At 40.3% G+C, this 19,484-nt stretch overlaps 2 protein-coding genes across 4 annotated transcripts in view; one reads left to right on the forward strand and one right to left on the reverse strand.

Moving 5' to 3' along the window:
- Window positions 1-16,872, reverse strand: part of FTO (FTO alpha-ketoglutarate dependent dioxygenase) — a 395,242-nt gene extending 378,370 nt beyond the window's left edge. Inside the window, exon 1 of the mRNA XM_007459455.1 lies at window positions 16,616-16,872. Within this exon, the coding sequence (XP_007459517.1) occupies window positions 16,616-16,660 (45 nt within the window). The 5' untranslated portion in view covers window positions 16,661-16,872. The remainder of the gene's footprint in view (window positions 1-16,615) is intronic.
- Window positions 16,873-16,925: 53 nt separating this feature from the next.
- RPGRIP1L (RPGRIP1 like) overlaps window positions 16,926-19,484 on the forward strand; it is a 100,267-nt gene continuing 97,708 nt past the window's right edge. Inside the window, exon 1 of one of the 3 annotated variants that reach the window (XM_007459458.1) lies at window positions 16,926-17,012. Coding sequence is in view for 1 of the 3 variants with exons in the window: in XM_007459457.1 (XP_007459519.1) it covers window positions 18,616-18,662 (47 nt within the window). In the remaining 2 variants the exon portion in view is untranslated. Of the gene's footprint in view, window positions 17,013-18,615; window positions 18,663-19,484 lie in introns of those variants that run through there. The other 2 variants (XM_007459459.1, XM_007459457.1) reach the window with 2 other exon arrangements.

Raw genomic sequence — 19,484 nt, forward strand, 5'->3', positions numbered from 1 at the left:
CAGGTAATGAATGTCTAGTAAGTGACAGATGTTAAGACCAGAAGTTTAGCCTCCTAACTACCAGTGAAGTGGTCCTTCCACTTTAGCAGCTACTACCTCATGTAAAGAGCTACGGAAGTCTGCACAACACAATGAAAAGTTTGGGACTTGGTTAATTCCTGTGGTGATGGGGGAAGGAGAGAATGGGAGAGGCTGATATTCATTCAAGAAACGTTATTTAGGGAGTGCTGTGTTCAAGACTTTACATGCACTACAGTACAAAGATAAATACAACGTAGTCTGTAAAACTAAGGAGAGGAGAAAGAGATTAACAAAAAATCAGTACAATAGTGAATAAGTGCTACAAAAACATGCATAAATTGCTATAGAAACACAGAAAATTATTTTTAAGATTCTGAAGTGCTTTCCATATTAAAAAAGAATGAAAATAAATGAACTAAATATTCCTCTCAAGAATTTAGTAAAATAGAAACAAAAAGTTTGAGAAAAGCATAAGGAAGGAAACACGAAGAGGCAGAGATAAACAAATTAGCATAAACAAATTCAAGAGCTAGTTTTAAAACAGACAAATATAATCAATTTTTGAAGAGAATATATGTGTACAGAAAGTTATCATTAAAAAGGAGATATAAAATGAATATGGAATTTTTAGACTATGAAACTATGCTCAACTCTATCTTAGTAAACCAGAGAATGTTATGTTGAATACCATGCCAATAAATTTGAAACCTCAATTTCTGAGAAAACATAATGACCAAAATTTACTCAAAAAGAAAACTAAATAGGCCATTAACTAGAAAAGATATTGAAAAAGTTATCCAAAAATTATCGTCCCCAACATCACATGATGAGTTTTACAAGTTAATTTAGTTCAAACTTCCAGGGACAAATAATGCTGGTGTTCTGTGAATGGCTCTAGAGCACAGAAGGAAAATGGTGCAATTCATCTTATGACACAGGCTTAACTATGCATCAAAACTTAACAAAACAAACCACAAAAAGGAATATTTCTCAATATTTTTACCCATTTTACCTCCCTCTACGTTAGCCAAAAGAGCTTTATTTTCACTAACTCTAGTATGAATAATGACCTTAAAATGTACATTAAATATGCCTCACTGAAGATTCTGATATTCCCCCTAGGGGTACCACCTTCTAGCTTCCTTGGTAATCACTGCTACAGACCCATCTTACTTTCCTAATTGAAATACAAAAAGGTTGAATTCAGTAGTATGCTAAAAGGCCAATATAATGTGACCAAGTAGGATTTATCACAAGGAACCAATATTAGAAACAATATTAAGAGATTATATCTTATCCATAGAAGAAGTAAAGACATTACCATCTAAATAGATGTCAAAAAAAATATTCAATAAAAATTCAACCTCAGTCCTTAAGGGGAAAAACAAATAAACTAAAAATCAAAGATTATTGCCAACAACTATCATTATACTTAATAATAGAATCCCAAAGCACCACTATTAAAGGCATGACTATCTGCTATAGCCACTAGAGGTTCCAGACAATGTAATAACACAAGAGAAAAAATGGAGAGGAGAATATAATTACTGAAAGGGGGGAGACCAAGTTATATTTGCAAATGATTAAATTATCTACCTACTATACACCTAGAAAACCCAAGAAAATCAAACAAACAAACAAAAAAAGAATGATAAGGATGCATTCTATATTGTGGCCAATTATAAAAATAGCATACAAGAAAAGCTTTCTCAAGTACTACTTAGAAAATATAATTTTAAAATATCCCATTTGCAATAGTAACCAAAAATAGTACTCCAATATGTAAAATACCCAGGAGTAAACCCAGAAGGTAATAAATAGTACCCATTTGAATAAAATTACAAAACTTTCTGAGGATCATAAAAGAAAGCCTAAATAAATGTAAAGACAGATAACACTGTTAAATAAGAAAATTTATTTACCATAAGTATTTCAGTTCTTTCCAAATTACACTCTAAATTTAATGCAGTAACAATTAAAATACCAAAGGGTTGGTGGAATATACAGGAGACCTTGAAAAAGTGATTTTTAACTTTCTCTGTAAAAAAATTTTAAGTTGCCTTCTCAGTGCAAGAGTCAAGGAACTTCCAAAGCAAAGAATAATCATGGGGGCCTTGTACTGTCAGATACTGAAAGGTATCATAAAACTCTGGTAATTAAAATGGTGTGTCAGAATAACGGACAAAACAAAGGAAACAGAATAAAAAGCAGATCTGAGTATTTTGGCATTCAATCTAGTCAATAAATGCAGTGGGGATAACTGGTTAATCATTTAGGAGGAATTAGACATCTCTCACATATCATACACCAACTAAATTCTAGATGCATTACAAGAATTATACAAAACAATTAAAATGTAAAATTATTAGAAGGACGTATAAGTGACCGTTAATCTGAATAACAAAAATATGAAAGTAAAAGGCAGGCAATAAACAAACGAGGAAAAATATTTCCAGCACATGATTAACAAATGATAATATCCCTAATCTATAAAGTGTTCTTACAAATCAATAAGAAAAGACATACATTAGCAAAATGAATGAAGGCTATATAAATAAACAAATCACAAAAGAACTATATCTGGCCAATAATCACAATAGGAGTAAATTCAACCATACAGTACTTAGTAATTAAGAAAATACAAATTAGTTCTACAATGAGCTCCTACTCATCTCTCCCCAGTTAGCAAATATTTTTATCTTATGACAGTTCCCAGTGTTGGAGAGGATGTACCAAATATGCATTCTCATGCACTGCTTGTTAGAGTGGAAACCGGCATCACCCCTCTGGGTGGCAATCTGACAATATAAGCCAAAAATCTTTACAAATGTTAACTCGACAATTCACCTTCCTTTAATTTACCCTACAGAAAATACCAGAGATTTGCGCAGAGATTTATGTGCGAGAATGGTCACTGAAGGATAATTTATAATAGCAGGAAGAAAATCCATATGATGAAATACTATACTATAATTGTAATGACATGGAAAAATATTCACAATATACTGGATACTGGTAAGTGAAAAAGACCAGAATACAAAATATATACATTATGATTCCAATTTTTGTTTAAAATATCTCTTGTATAAATATGTATCATAAATATATTTTAGATAAAATTAGGATCATACTGCACATATTGTATATATAACAGGCATAATAATAATATTATAAGAAATATACCAATACAGTAAGTTACACAGTGGTTATCTCTAAAGGATTATAGGAGACTTCTTTTTTCCCTGCTTGGTATTTTTCCATATTTTTAAATTTTTCTAAAATAACAAATTATGTAATCAGGAAAAGATAGTATTCTAAATAAAAAATGCTTCACCATCTTATCTGCCACACATATTGTGGTCATACATTTACAAAGTTGCCTTTCATAAGCCACATGTGGAAAATAATTTCATTATCTACAGTCACATTCACGGTAATAATAGCTAATACTTATATACATAGCACTTATATATGCCCATCACTATTCTAAATGCTTTACATATATTAAACCATTTAATGCTCACAACTATTATTATCCCCATTTTACAGATGAAGATTGAGGCTCAAGAAGATTAGGTGACTTACCCAAGATTGCTCAGCTAATAAGGAAAGCTAGGGGAAAAACAAGGCAGGCTGGCCAAAATCCATGCTCTTAACCAGGACAGGTTACTATCTCTCTTGATAAACTATACTCTAAAGCAACAAGACTGACTTATAATATAATGCCAGAACATAAGCAATCAAATAAGTACTATCCCCTTTAAAGTCGTCTCCATGGGAAACTCTATACATATCCAAAGATGCGGTCACTAAGCATAACATTTTTGGAAAGCCTTCTTTTGACTGTCCCCAGAGGGCAGTAAACAGTCTCCTGAAAGATGAGATTTCTTTCAAACAGCTGGGAATCATTCAGATGCAAGTCTTAAAGTGTGATTAAACTGTTTAATTCTGCTTTTGGTAACATAGCAAGAAAAATCGATTAGCTGATTTTGCTATTGTGCCCATAACTCATATCTGCTCCCAGGAACTACATTCACAAGTGGATTTTAACATTTACAATACTACATTATTGTAATTATTTGTTCAGGTGCCTATCTTCCAACTGAGCTAAGGTCCTCAATGGCAAAGACTGTCTCTTTTTCATCCTTGAATCTCCAGCCCCTAACACAATTCCTGGCAAAGAAAGTCCTCATTAAGAATCTCTGAGGGCTTCCCTAGTGGCGCAGTGGTTGAGAGTCCGCCTGCTGATGCAGGGGACACGGGTTCGTGCCCCAGTCCGGGAAGATCCCACATGCCGCGGAGCGGCTGGGCCCATGAGCCATGGCCACTGAGCCTGCGCATCCGGAGCCTGTGCTCCGCAACGGGAGAGGCCACGACAGTGAGAGGCCCACATACCGCAAACAAAAGAATTTCTGAATGAACTCTATGAAGAATGCCACACAAATGCTTTGAGCAATGACAATATATTCGAGAAAATAAAAATACTGCCAAGAGAGCATCAGTCTGTGTACAAATAAATATATATGTACATGAAGACTATAATGAATAAAAAAATGAAAGTTTTAAGGAGTAACTCCTAAAATTCTTAATGTCAAGGAAGATAGAACTCAGTTTTAACAGATCTTCTCATAATAAAATAATATCTAGCTATAGCCATGTCTCACAAAACACAATGGGGGAGGGCGGAGTAGCTATGCCTCATTGTCTAAAAGGCAATCTACTGAACCAAGGAGGCAGAAATAACCATAAACTTTCTCAGATAAAGATGCAAAAACACATCTGCTACACAGCAGACACCAAGATACATCCTGCCTATGGGTTCAATCGACAAAGCACAACCTGGTGCCTGAAGTGTAAATCAAAGAAGCTTCCATCCCTGCTACTTATTGACAGTTTGCTACCTGCAAATTTCTAATGTGTGCAAGATGGGCTTATTTTTATTTACAGCACAAACCACAGACCGAATGTAAAATAAGATGCTTAATAAATCCAGAAGAACGTATATAACTCAGCATAACTCAGACAGCAAGACAGACACTCACTCCTTAATTAAGTGGGTGATGTTCTGTTTAAAACAAAAAGACAACCCTGGGCTAGAGCTAAGATTAAGCACTCGGTGTTGCGGGGGAAACGCCAACCATTTCCAGGGCAGAGGCTTTAAATCATGAAAAATAAACCATCTGATAGTCTGTATTCAATGGTAAGTAGGCAGTCGGGACACAGACTGATTTGGATTAACACATTTTCAGTTATAACGAGTAATTTTACAGAGGATTAGTATCTTGATGGGCTGATCAATACGAGGCACCGCTGCTATTACAGATGAAAAGAAAATTGCCCCTCTGGTAATAAAGTGTGCGTGTCTTCGTTCCCCTTCATTTGCTGAGTCCATTACTGTAATGGTTCCAGCATTAACAGCTGGGGCAATTTAAGCAGCAGGGGTCTGATGAATTTAAAAGCTGGGCACCCTGGCTACCCATCCTTTCCTTTCGGGGCTGCATATGCAACTCCTCTGCCTGGCTGGTTCCAACACCAGGATCAGGTTTTATAAGAACAATGACTACGATTTCCCAATTATTTGTATCATTTATAGTGTTCCCAGCCAATCATGTGACTGAAACAAAAATTGCTCACAGCATATTGGCTGCTGAGTCGTCAAAAAATGGCACGCTATTTACCTAAATAACAAGATTGACATGACAACAGGCTGGAGCCCACGGAAACTGTAATGTCTGCATTCGTTTGCCTAGTGCCATTTTCAAGCAAAAAAAAAAAAGAAGAAAAAAGAAAAGAAAGAAAAGAAAAAGAAAAGCAGAACATTCATGCTGACAGAAAAAAATATATCATCAGCAAAATTTTCCATCTCTGTTTTCAAAAAATGGCAAACTGGGAAACAGTGAGATAAAGGACTGCTGTACACGGAAAGAGAAAATCCATATTAATGCAGCCTTGAGACTTTAATCATGCCCAATTCAGCAGAGTGAGTTAAGGCTGCCACATCAGCCCATTTTATATTATTACTGGAGATATGCTGGCCCTTGAGGCTCAGCCTTGAATGATCCAGTCGCTAAATGAAGGTGACAAAGGGCAGACTTAGGGCTAATGCAGAAATCAGAGCTCTGAATTTTCTGATCACAAACAGTTATGAAAACACTCATGCACTGGCAACAAATCTCCTCCTCAGACCGGATGCAACATAATTTGGCCCTTCAAACTGAGTTTTCTATGTGGTTTCTACCAGATGTAAAGGCCTCAACCTAGACCCTTATCCACAGGGTGGTTCTTTAACATAAAGGAAAGCACGTCACTTCACAGGCAGGTCCTTTCCAAAACTACAGGGCAAATACATGATGGGCATGGCAACAGGACAGATGTTTGTAGCATAAACAAAAATACAAGCCTATATAGGCTTTCAAACCTATGCTCAAGGTTCAGCTTTCAAACACGTTCTGGTCTTGCAGAGAAACACAATGCCAAGGGCAAATGTTTGGAGACAAGTTCCCACCAATGTACATCTTAATCTCCTGAACATGTCCTGACCCAACCCAACAGTCCCCCAGATTCTTCCCAGCTTACACTAGAAAATCAGCTAGTGAGACAATTTTGTAAGATAATCCAAAATCAGTTTGTAACCAAAGGTTAATAAGTGAATGAGGTTAGCAGAACTCTAAATTCACCTTCTCCAAACTGTGCCTTTTTTTTGAAGCTCCAAAAGTACCATCTCAACTATAAAGTTCTTTTCTTCGAGACATTAGAAAGTCACACTTTAAAAATAACTTTAGGGGCTTCCCTGGTGGCGCAGTGGTTGAGAGTCCGCCTGCCGATGCAGGGGACACGGGTTCGTGCCCCGGTCCAGCAAGATCCCACATGCCGCGGAGCGGCTGGGCCCGTGAGCCATGGCCGCTGAGCCAGCGCGTCCGGAGCCTGTGCTCCACAACGGGAGAGGCCACAACAGTGAGAGGCCCGCGTACCGCAAAAACAAAAAAAAAAGATACTTATACATTTCCTTTATGTGCAAGACCCTCTATCAGAAGATACTTATACATTTCCTTTATGTGCAAGACCCTCTACCAGGTACACTGGAAAGATCGAAGGATGAATCAGACACCAATGCACTGTCTTAAAGAAGTTAATGATTGCTGAAAGTGTATTAAGACTTTTTTTCAATGACAAGATTTAGTTTTCAAAACCAACACTAAGATTAAGAATGTTAAAAAACAGACCTGTATACACCTGAAATCATCACAACCCTGTAAATCAAATACAGTTGAATTAAAAAAAAGAAAAGAAAAGAAAAGAAAGAAAAAGACCTGGAAATAATAGAATAAGAACTCACTGTGACTCAATGGTTTAACTACTCAAGGAAGGTATTTAAAGTGGTTTCAAAACTATGAGCAAATAAAACTAACCTTTCTTCTACCTAGAAAAGGCAATCAAAACTATTAAATGATGATTAAAGGCTGACCCATACTCTGGAAGAAAGATCAAGCAAAAGATAAAGATGGATTTGGGGGAAAAAACACAGAGTAGAATTTGTCAGGCGAAGTTTTAATTTTTTAAATTCCTTGGTCATTGGTCCACCACCAAAAATGTCCTCCATTTAGTTTCCTAAATTACCATCAGATAAACAGGTGAAATAATCCAGGATGGCCCATGAGGAAGGTAGGGGCCAAAAGAACCTTCTCAGAACTTCACTAAAGTGCCAAACTGCAAAAATAAAATAAATTGAGGTTAAAATAAAAGAAACCCAGGGCTTCCCTGGTGGCGCAGTGGTTGAAAGTCCACCTGCCGATGCAGGGGACATGAGTTCGTGCCCCGGTCCGGGAGGATCTCACATGCCGTGGAGTGGCTGGGCCCACGAGCCATGGCCGCTGAGCCTGCGGGAACGGAGCCTGTGCTCCGCAATGGGAGGGGCCACAGCGGTGAGAGGCCTGCGTACCGCAAAGAAAAAAAAAAAAAAACCCAGTGGGTACATACATAAATAACAAATTTCCTTTTATTGAGTTATTATATTTATAACTCATTATACCTTACAACTTAAGGTTTATCTTGTTAAATGATATTAAGACAATTATCACCAAAAATGGAAGACATTTTAATGGATTTTTATTTGAAACAGCAGGCTTATCTATTCTGGATATATTCCTTCACTAATATACATGTTTTTACCATTTTAATCACTTTATTATTAATTAAACAGATCAAGGGGTCATGTCATCAACATGACTTGTTGCCACTGATGATGTTGACCTTGATCACCTGGCTGAGGTAGTGACTGCCAGGTTTTCTCCACTGCAAAGTTAAAATGTACATTTCTCAAACAAAATTATTATGCTCCCATTAAGAATATAACCCTCTCAGTAATAAATTTAAACTGTTTCTATTCTCAATAATTTAAAAAATGATGATCTCACCGAAGCCAGCATAAGAACCTTTGACACTAGCTTGGAATTCAACATCCACATCTTTTCATTCCAGAACTGAAGAACAGTTCTAATATTTCTGAACAACCTCTAAAGGAGTCCTGGGCCTCTCGTAAGGATACATCCTTAAAGAGATCTTAGGAAGGAATTCCATAACCCCTAGACCACGTTAAATAGATCTTCCTGAGGAAGGAATTCCATGACCCCCCCATACCACAGTAGATCCTCCCTGCTACCATGTCCCATTCCCATGGTAAAACGCACCACTCTACTGCTGGTACTTGCTTAATTATCTATCTTCCATGGTAAGGCAGCCAGTCCCATGGGACCAAATCTGCCATATTTACCCATGTGTCCCCAGTGCTGAGTATCCTACTTGGCACTTTTAACCGGGTTCCTCAACTGAACCAAGGAACACAGAAAATAGTTTGACTATGTTCTCAATTCTCCCAAGGGTGGTACATCACTAGTACCATTTGGGACGAATGGGTAAGAAGTAAATGTGACCCCAGTAGAGAAAACCTGCCCGATTAGACACTCATATACTATAAGTTCACAGAATGAATGGCCTGAATATAGGCTAAATATCTACTGGGATTAGACAGGTGGTAATGATGATGACAATGAGATGACGGTGATAACAACACCACAATGTTCTAGGTGCTTTACCTATATCTCAGTTCACCATCATCAAAATCATAAATACCACCACAGTTTTACAGATGAGGAAACAGAGGTATAGACAAGTTAAGTTGCTTAAAGCAAATGACGGAGCAGGATTCTATTCCGGGATCTGCCTCTAAAGCCTCACACTCTAAACCACTCTACTGTGACTAAATGGGCAATGCTGGAGTGTGGCAGAATGCAAAGTACATTCTCATCTAAAGAGGCAGCCACTGTTCAGCTCTAGTTAATGAAATGCATGCCTAGTGTTGCCAGATAGTCTAGTTTTTCAAGAAAGCCAGCCATCCAGACTTTTATGTGAAATCTCTCAACTTTTAAACATTGGAAAATAATTTGGAAACTTTCAAACACAGTTCATTTGGGCCAAATAAAACACCTTCATAGGCAGGATGAATGTGTAAGTTGTAAATCTGTGATCTCTAGTGGCCCTTGTGTTTCCTTAAAAATATACATGCTAAAAATGCATACTCTGAATCTAATCATAAGGAAATATCAGACAAACAAGAATACAGGGGAACTTCCTTGGCCATCCAGTGGTTAAGACTCTGTGCTTCCACTACAGGGGGCTCGGGTTCAATCCCTCGTCAGGGAACTAAGATCCCCGTATGCAGCACGGCAAGGCAAAAAAAAAAAAAAGAATACTGGGACATTATACAAAACAAAATAGCCTGTACTCATCACAAAGGTCAGTGCCTTACTCATCACAAATGTCAATGTCATAAAAGACTAAGAAAGGATGAGGAACCAATTTAAAGGAGATTAAAGGAGACCAGATTGAAGGAGATTAAAACAGAGAGACATGACAATTAAAGGTAACGTATGACCCTGGATTGAAACCTGGACCAGAAAAAAAAAAAAAAAGCTATAAAAGATATTATTAGGACAATCAGCAAAATTTAAATATGGATTTTGGATTAAATAAGAGTATTTTATCAATGTTAACTTTTTCTGAACTTGACAACTGGCTATGTTTATATATGAGACCATCCTTGTGTTCTTAGGAAATACATGCTGAAGTATTTAGGGGTAAAGAGGACTGATGTCTCCAATTTACTCTGTAATAGTTCATAAAAAATAATAATAATAGTTCATGTATTTATATGAAAGAGAGAGAGCTATAAAGCAAATGTAGCAAGATGTAAGCAAGTTTTGAATCTGGATGATAGGTTTGTGAGGGCTCTTTGTTCTACTCTTACAGCTCTTCTATAAATTTTAAATCATTTCAAAATAATAAATTATATCATCTAAAAAAAAATGGGGGCACACTTATGTCAGCAAAGGGTTCTTTGGGCAACCCTCAATCAAAGCCATACCTACTCTGTCCCTGGCACAATGGCCAAACCTAATCATACTAGATTCTCACAGCAACTCACAGAAGCAGCTATTCTTGACTCCATTTTCTGGCTGGAGAAACTGAGGCACAGGGTGCCAACTCTCTGTCCAACAGCAAAAAAAATTTTAGAGGCCATGGCTCTAACTCAGCCTATAAAATACTAATCTGGACTATTCCACTACATGCCTTGTAAAAAAATTCATTTTAAAAATGCGTGAAGGGCTTCCCTGATGGCACAGCGGTTGAGAGTCCACCTGCCGATGCAGGGGACACGGGTTCGTGCCCCGTTCCGTGAATATCCTACATGCCGTGGAGTGGCTAGGCCCATGAGCCATGGCCGCTGAGCCTGCGTGTCCGGAGCCTGTGGTCCGCAACGGGAGAGGCCACAACAGTGAGAGGCCCGCGTACCGCAAAAAAAAAAAAATGCATGAGTGTACTTTGGTACCCTCTTATGTTTTAACACAAATTAAATAAATGTTATCATAAAAAGCTAACTATTTAATCCAACCTTTTTATTCACCCTCCAGACTTGGAAACTGTATAAAAGTCTATGACATAAGCAATCACAAGAAGAAAATATATTCTAACTTATTTCAAAGAGAAAAGGAAAACCAAAAGTAATTACCCCTTATAGTGGTAAGAAGTTTAATTTAAAAAGCAAACAGGAGGAACTTCGCTGGTGGCACAGTGGTTAAGAACCTGCCTGCCAATGCAGGGGACACAGGTTTGATCCCTGGTCCGGGAAGATCCCACATGCCACGGAGCAACTAAGCCCGTGCACCACAACTACTGAGCCCACATGCCGCAACTACTTGAGTCCGCACATCTAGAGCCCATGCTCCGCAACAAGAGAAGCCACCGCAATGAGAAGCCTGCACACCACGACAAAGAGTAGCCCCTGCTCGCCTGCTCGCCACAACTAGAGAAAGCCTGCGCGCAGCAACGAAGACCCAACGCAGCCAAAAAGAAAAAAGCAAACAAGAAATCTTTGTGACCTTAGGATAGGTAAAGACTTCATCGATATGACATAAAAAGCATGAATCAGAAAAAGAAATATCGATAAATTGGACCTTTATCAAAATTAAACACTCCTGCTCGTCAAAAGACTATTAAGTAAACTAAATGAATGAGAGACAATATTCACCATACATATTGCTGACAAAGGACCTATATCCAGAAAATATAAAGAACTCATAACACTTAATACTAAGAACACAAATAACCCAACCAAAAAAAAAAAAAAAAAAGAGCAAAAGATCTGAACAGACACCTCACTAAAGAAGATATATACCTGATAAACCAACACACGAGAAGCAGCTGTGCATCATTAGACATCAGAGAAATGAAAAGCAAAACCACTATGAAATACCACTTCACACCCACTTTCAAAAAGACAGTGATAACAAGTGATGAGGATGTCAAGAAATTGGAACCCTCAAACATGAATATCAAATGGTGCATCCACATTGTAAAACAATGTCTTAGTCCATTCAGGCTGCTGTAACAAAATACCATAGACTAGGTGGCTTATAAACAGCAGAAATTTCCTGGTCACATCTGGAGGCTGGAAGTCCAAGATCTGGGTACCAGCATGGCTGGGTTCTGGTGAAGACCCTCTTCTGGTTGTAGACTCCCAACTTAATGTTGTACCCTCACATGGCAGAAGGGGCAAGGGACGTCTCTCAGGCCTCTTTTATAAGGACACTAATTCCATTCCTAACCATCTAATCACCTCCAAAAGGCCCTACCTCCTAATACCATCACCTGGGGGGGGTCAGAATTTCAACAAGAAAATCTGGGGGGGACACAAGCATTCAGACCATAACAAACAGTACAGCAGTTTTTTTAAAATGTTAAGCACAGATTTACCACATGACCCGGTAATTCCACTCCTAGATACCTACCTAAGAAAAATGAAAACATTTGTACATATAAAAAGGAGAACACAAACGTTCATAGCGGCGTTATTCATAATAGTCAAATAGTGGAAACAACCCAACTATCCATTAACTGGCGAATGGATTAAACAAAATGTGGTACATTCATACACTGGAATAGTACTTTTTTTTTTTTTTTTTTTTTTTTGCGGTACGCGGGCCTCTCACTGTTGTGGCCTCTCCCGTTGCGGAGCACAGGCTCCGGACGCGCAGGCTCAGCCGCCACGGCTTACGGGCGCAGCCGCTCCCACGGCATGTGGGATCTTCCCGGACCAGGGCACGAACCCGTGTCCCCTGCGTAGGCAGGCGGACTCTCAACCACTGCGCCACCAGGGAAGCCCAGAATAGTACATTTTTCAGTAATAAAAAGGAACAAAGTACTGATACTACCACATGGAAAAAAGCTTTTCAAAGAGATACCCTCATTAGTCATCACTGAAATGCAAATTAAAACCACAATGAGATACCACCACACTCCCACTAGAAGGGCTAAAATTTAAAAGACAAAGACGGACAATACCAAGTACTGGTGAGGCTATGGAGCAACCAGAACCCTCACAGACAGCTGACAGAAATGTAAAATGGTGTAGTGGGTTTGAATAGCATCCCCCAAAAAGATATGGCCAAGTCTTAACCACCGGTGCCTGTCAGTGTGATCTTATTTGGAAAAAGGGTCTTTGCAGATGTAATTAAGTTAAGGACCTTGAGGATAATGAAATTAAGATCATCTTGGATTTAGGGTAGGTCCTCAGTGCAATGACTAGTGTCCTTATAAGAGAAAAGAGACAGAGATTTAAGACACAGAAACTCAGAGAAGGTAGCCATGGAAGACTACAGCAGAGATTGAAGTTATACAGCCCAGGCCAAGGAATGCCTAGAGTCACCAGAAGCTGGAAGAGACCAGGAAGGATTCTCCCCTAGAGCCTTCAGAGGCCCCATCAACACCTTGATTTCAGACATATCTCTAGAACAGTGAGAGAATACATTTTTGTTGTCTTAGGACACCAAGTTTGTGGGAACCTGTGCCAGCAGCCCTGGGAAACTAATACAAATGGGAGAATCACTTTGAAAAATTGTTTAGCGGTTTCTTATATGGTTAAACACAGAACTACCATAGCACACACCAAGTGGACTCCTGGGTATTCATCCAAAAGAAAAGAAAATGCAGACTTATACATGAGTGGTCATAGCCTCTTTCTTCATAATAGCCCCAAACCAGAAACAATCCAAATGTTCAGCAACTCGTGAATGAATAAACAAATGTGCCAGAGCCACACAGTAGACAATTAATCAGCAATATAAAGGAATGAGATACTGATACACGCAACAAAATGAATCAATCTCAAAAATCATTATGCTGATTGAAAGCAGACAGACCCAAGAATATATACAGTATACTTGCACCTATATGAAGTTCCAGAAAATACAAACCATCTACAGTGAGAGAAAACCTATCAGTGGTTGCTTGGGAGCCAAGGTGAGGGAAGAGACTGACTGCAAACCAGCAAGAAGAAACTATTAGAAGGGATTAAAATGTTCTCTGTATCAACTGTGGTGGTGGTTCCACAGGTGTTTTTATCCATCAAAACTCACCAAATTGTACACTAAACGGATGCACATTACGGTACGTAAATAACCCTCCTTTAGAAAAAGTGAAGATAATTCATGAGTAAATGAACATTTTATCGTTTTATATTTAAGATTTAAAACTTAATTTCCTATACTTTGCTCCAACCAGTAATATTTCATAAATAAATTTTAAATAAAGATCAAAGAAATTTTTTAAGTAAACAGGCAGACAACTTGCTGTATCATTTCAACATGTTTTACAAGGAGAAAATGGAAAAAAAGCTTTGGAGTCAGAAAACCTCATTTCACAGAGCAACCAAGTGGCCTTGGGCAAGTTATAACTTCTACAAGCCTCCATTTCAACATCCATCAAGTGTGAATGACATTAACAACTACCTCACAGGCGACAGTTAGGGTTTCAATAGAATAAAAGCTCCCTTGTGCAGGGATTCTATCTTAGCCAAAATCAGAATCCCTGTGTCGGGCAAATAATAGCTGCTAAATAAGTCTTTACAGAAGAAATGAATAACTTTCATTGTAAACCCAAAAGGTAAGAAAGACATTACACACAATACCACTTTGTGACATCTGTTTCTTGGAACTGCTGTAGACTAATGCAGAAGGATCTTTCCCCTTTGTACCAATCTTTATATACTGCCTTTATCACAGACTCAAGCATGGAAACTTCAGGTCCCTGGTGAAACTTTGCTATAACTCGGGTCATAATAGAGCACATTTTATATTTTAACTCCATAGAGGTATTGCCCTAAGACAAAGTGAGTTCACTTGTAAGACTCTAAATTCTATGAGAGCACAAACAGTGTCTATTTCACTTACCAATGGTTCTCACATCCAATAATTGCCTGATACAGAGTGAGCAACAAATAGCATGTATAAAGGCCCTGTAACCAGATAAAGCACAGGACAGAGGGACTTCTAAGAAGGCCAAAGTGGCTGATGGGCAGAGAGCAGGGAGGGTGTCATGTCTACTGAGGCTGTGGATGATGCAAGTAGGGTCTAGACCATGCAAAACAGTGTGGTCATGTGAAGTTTCCTCTTTATCCTACAGAAAACCATGATAGATTCTTTTTTTTTTTTGGTCGCACTGCGAGGCTTGCCGGATCTTAATTCCCAACCAGGGATTGAACCCAGGCCACCGCAGTGAAAGTGCCTACTCCTAACCACTGGACTGTCAGGGAATTCCATGAAGTTTTTTTTTTTTTTTTTTTTTGCAGTCCGCGGGCCTCTCACTGCTGTGGCCTCTCCCGTTGCGGAGCACAGGCTCCGGACGCGCAGGCTCAGCCGCCATGGCTCACGGGCCGAGCCGCTCCATGGCATGTGGGACCTTTCCAGACTGGGGCACGAACCCACGTCCCCTGCATCAACAGGCGGACTCTCAACCACTGCGCCACCAGGGAAGCCCTCCATGAAGTATTTTTAAACAGGTGGTTGGCAGAGGATGTAGGAAGGAAAGGGCCATGATTAGATTTGCACTTTTTTTTTTTTTTTTTTGCAGTACGCGGGCCTCTCACTGTTGTGGCCTCTCCCATTGCAGAGTACAGGCTCTGGACGCACAGGTCTCAGCGGCCATGGCTCACAGGCCCAGCCGCTCCGCGGCATGTGGGATCTTCCCGGACCGGGACACGAACCCGTGTCCCCTGCATCGGCAGGCGGACTCTCAACCACTGCGTCACCAGGGAAGCCCTAGATTTGCATTTTGAAAAGCTCACACACTACAGTGTAGAGAAGAGTCTTGTGTGGAAGGAGGGACAGAAGGGGAGCAAGGAGTGTTTGGGTGTAAAGTGAATAGAGACCAATAAGGAGACTATTGGAACGGTCCATTGAAGAGATAATGGTAGCTTGGTCCAAGGTAGTGAAGATGGAAACAAGTGACCCGATTACCAATATATTTAGACAAATAAATAGGACTTGATTTGCGGAATGAGGGAAACACTCAATTCTTCTGGGCCTCAAGTCTTCATCTGTAAAACAGGACTCTTGATACTCCACCTGTATAATATCTAACTTGCAATCTGTTGCAATAAGAATATGAAATAATATAAATATTATGAAAACGCAGAGCCTGACACGTAATAAATGCTAAAAAAAGAAAAATTCTATTACTATTATTATTGTAATCTCATGGAAGAGCAAGTGCTACAGGGTGAACCCCAAAAGTAGAAAATGGGATTGTAGTTAAAGATCCACATCCACTGTGCCGAAGGCACAACATAGACAACTGTTCCAAATACACACATCTGACCGCACAGATTATTTCACCTGAACCAATGTCAGTCCTCAGAAATCATTACCGAAGAAGAAAGCACAACTGATATGATCACAGGCACCTGAGAGTCCGGTAAACTGAGGCACATGGGTAGCTACAAATTTAACCAAGGAATGAGGTGCAGAAGCAGGACAAGGAAATGGTGTCTTGATTCTCATGTGGCTGGTCCATTGGACCAGGCCTGCATCCCGAGCAGCACGAATTTAGAGCCCCCGAAGTCTCTGGCTCCCTTGCTGACAAGGCCTTGTCATCCCTTGGCTTAAGACCGTGGATCCGCTAGCCTTTCAACCAAGGCCTTCCGGTTCCCAGCCCCCAGCTACAAGTGCCCGAAAGATCCCAGCCTCCGGAGAGCCCGACATACCTTAGCTTCGCGCTCTCGTTCCTCGGCTGTCGGGGTCCGCTTCATGCTGCCGATACAGCAGCCTTCGCCACTGCTAGTCGCGTAGCTTTCTCGCCCTACACCCCGCCTCCTCCATGTAGTTCTCTCTGCGTCCTGCTCCCGCCTACCGCCATTCTCCCTCGGAGCCGCGAGAACTACCACTCCCAGGATGCACTGCGGCGACGCCGGAATGCGCCTCGGGGTTGGAAGCTAGAGAATTTCCCGGGTCCGACAGCTGGCGTGCTAGGGCCCGAAGAGAACTACATTTCCCAGGAGGCAACGGGGGCCAGCCATGTTTTTCCCGTGCTCCTCTCGGACGGCCGCACCACACGCCGTCGGCGCTATAGCAACGGTAGCTAGCGACGGGGCGAGAGTGGCGGTGAGTACTCCCGGGGAATAGATGGGGCGCAGGTTGCCGCCCCGCTACCTGCAGCACGGGCCGGGGTCCTGGGGTCTGCTCTACGTCCTGGAGAAGCCCTGGAGTTCTACTCGCGTGAAGAGAAGCCAGGCTCGAGACACCTCCACCTCCTCAGGCCCGAATCACAGCCTGCCCATTGTCCCCACCCCCAGCACCGGTTTGAAATTTTCTGTCCCAGCCCTAAACCCTAGCTGATGAGCGTTGAGGCTAATTGCCGTGCTTCTCCAGGTCCTTCTTCAAGTAGAAGGTCACACAAACAGTTCGCTTATTTGCCCTGGATTAGGAATTGGTTGGGAGACCCTAAGCCTCTTGAGTGACCTATTGTTTGCTTAATTTTTACAGTTATTTGTTTATCGTGATGACCCCATAGCCTCTTAACTCCATGTAGGTGGAGACTTTGTTTACTATTTTAGTCTCAGTGCCAGGTATTCATTTATTCATTCCATAAACATTAATGTTGGCGCCCACCCTGTGCCAGGCACTGTTCCCGACCAGCTGTGAACAGGACTGATGCCGGTCTCAAGATGCTTACACTCTATTAGTGAAGAGGAAGTAGTAATGAACCAGTAAATTAGATAATTGCAGATCGAGATGATTGCTGTAAAAGAAATAAACAGCGCTGAAATTGCAAGAGTATTCTAACATAGGATGCTCGGGGAAGGCCTCTCTGAAAAAGTGACTTTTCAGCTGAGTCCCAAAGAATGAGGAGCCAGCTGGTGCAAAGGCCTCGATCAAGACAAGGGGTACCATGGATTTGAAGAACCTAGAGAACAGTGTGAGTGGCACACAGTGAGCCAGGAGAGATCGCATGACACGGTGTTAGTGAGACATCGCAGCACTGTGCAAGGTCTCTCAACCTCAACGCTATTAACAGTTGGGGCCAGATAATTCCTTTTTTTGTGGTTCCTGTGCGTTATAGGATAGTTAGCATCATCTCTGGCCTCTAGATGCCAGTAACACTGGTCCCCTGCTTCCCAGCTGTGACAGTCAAAAATAGGATCAGACAACAACTTCTTAAATGTGTGACCTTGGGCAGGTTACCTAAGTTGTGTGTCAGTTTCTTCATTTGTAAAGTAGGAAACATTTTGAGTAACAACCTCACAAGGATATTGTGAGATATTTAATTAATTCACATAAGCAGAGCACTTAGAAGAGCACCTGGCACGTTTTAGTAAGCATTCAATAAATGTTAACACCATCATCATCATCACTGTTATTATAAAAGCCACCATAGCTCTATCATGGAAAAGTTATCATTTTCACAAGTGTCCTGTGTTTAAACTTCTTGCTAATTTGGTTCCTAAATTGACCTCTCCTGTGGCAGTGTTTCCATAAGAAGTAGATGATCTCCCAGGCATATGTCTATTAGTTGTTTATGTCACGGTAAAAATGCACTGGTCCGAAATCTTTGATGAGTTATAATGAAAGTTATTAACCTTCTCTCTAAAAGATGATGCATGTATACATATGCATACAAGATTTTGGAAACCATCTCTGGCTCCACAGACCCTGAAGCCCCAAGGGCTCCATTCATTCATTCATTCATTCAACAACTATTTAGTGAATGCCAGCTATGCACCCAGCTCTGTGCCAGGCTCTGAGAATACAGAGGTAAACGAGACAAATCAGCTTGCTACTCTCTCAGACTTTACGTTCTAGGACCAATGTGCTAGAGGTTGGGAACCTCTGCCTTAGGACATCTTCATTGGTTTTTTGCATTACTAAACATTGCATGGACCACTCACATCCGCATTTAAAACTAAGTTACTGTGATGCATCTCTGTAAAGAATGGAAACTGTAAAAATGCCACAGTTAGCTGGACAGCATGTATGTGGAGGTAGGAAGCCCTGGGACTTCCTAGGAAGTAGGGACCTAGACCTCGTGGCAACAAAGGACACTACAAAAACAAACCCAGCTGGTGAATTTATGAAACCTCTTTCACAAAACTTGGAACTACCCACTCCTTTATGCATCAAGCTGAAGATTAATATTCAAGTGATATGAACATCCCAGGCAAATGTGCTAAATGCCTTTAATTTACCATCTCACTTACCTTTAAAATAACTCTGTGAGATAGGAATTGTTTTTTCCTTTTTTTTAATTAAGGAACTGAAACTCAGCAAGATTAGGTGACTTGACCGGCCAGTAAGTAAGAGAAACAACCATTTGAATCAAGTTCCTGACTTGAGTTTTTTCCAAATACCTTCTTTCTTTGGGGAGCAGAGAAGGGGATGGAGGATGGAGAGGAGGTATTTCTTAAATTGGGGGAGTTTGTTTTTGTTTCAGATAGAGCAAAAAGAAGAAGAGAAAAGGAAGAATGAGAATCTTACCTCATTTCCTAAGCAAACTATAGGAAATATACTGTTGAAAGGACCACTGGCTCCACGATTGAATGTAGTATTACTTTTTTTTTTTTTTTTTTTTTTTTTGGT

This window comes from Lipotes vexillifer, unplaced genomic scaffold (genome assembly GCF_000442215.2).
Source record: "Lipotes vexillifer unplaced genomic scaffold, Lipotes_vexillifer_v1.1 scaffold342, whole genome shotgun sequence".
NCBI lineage: Eukaryota > Metazoa > Chordata > Mammalia > Artiodactyla > Lipotidae > Lipotes > Lipotes vexillifer.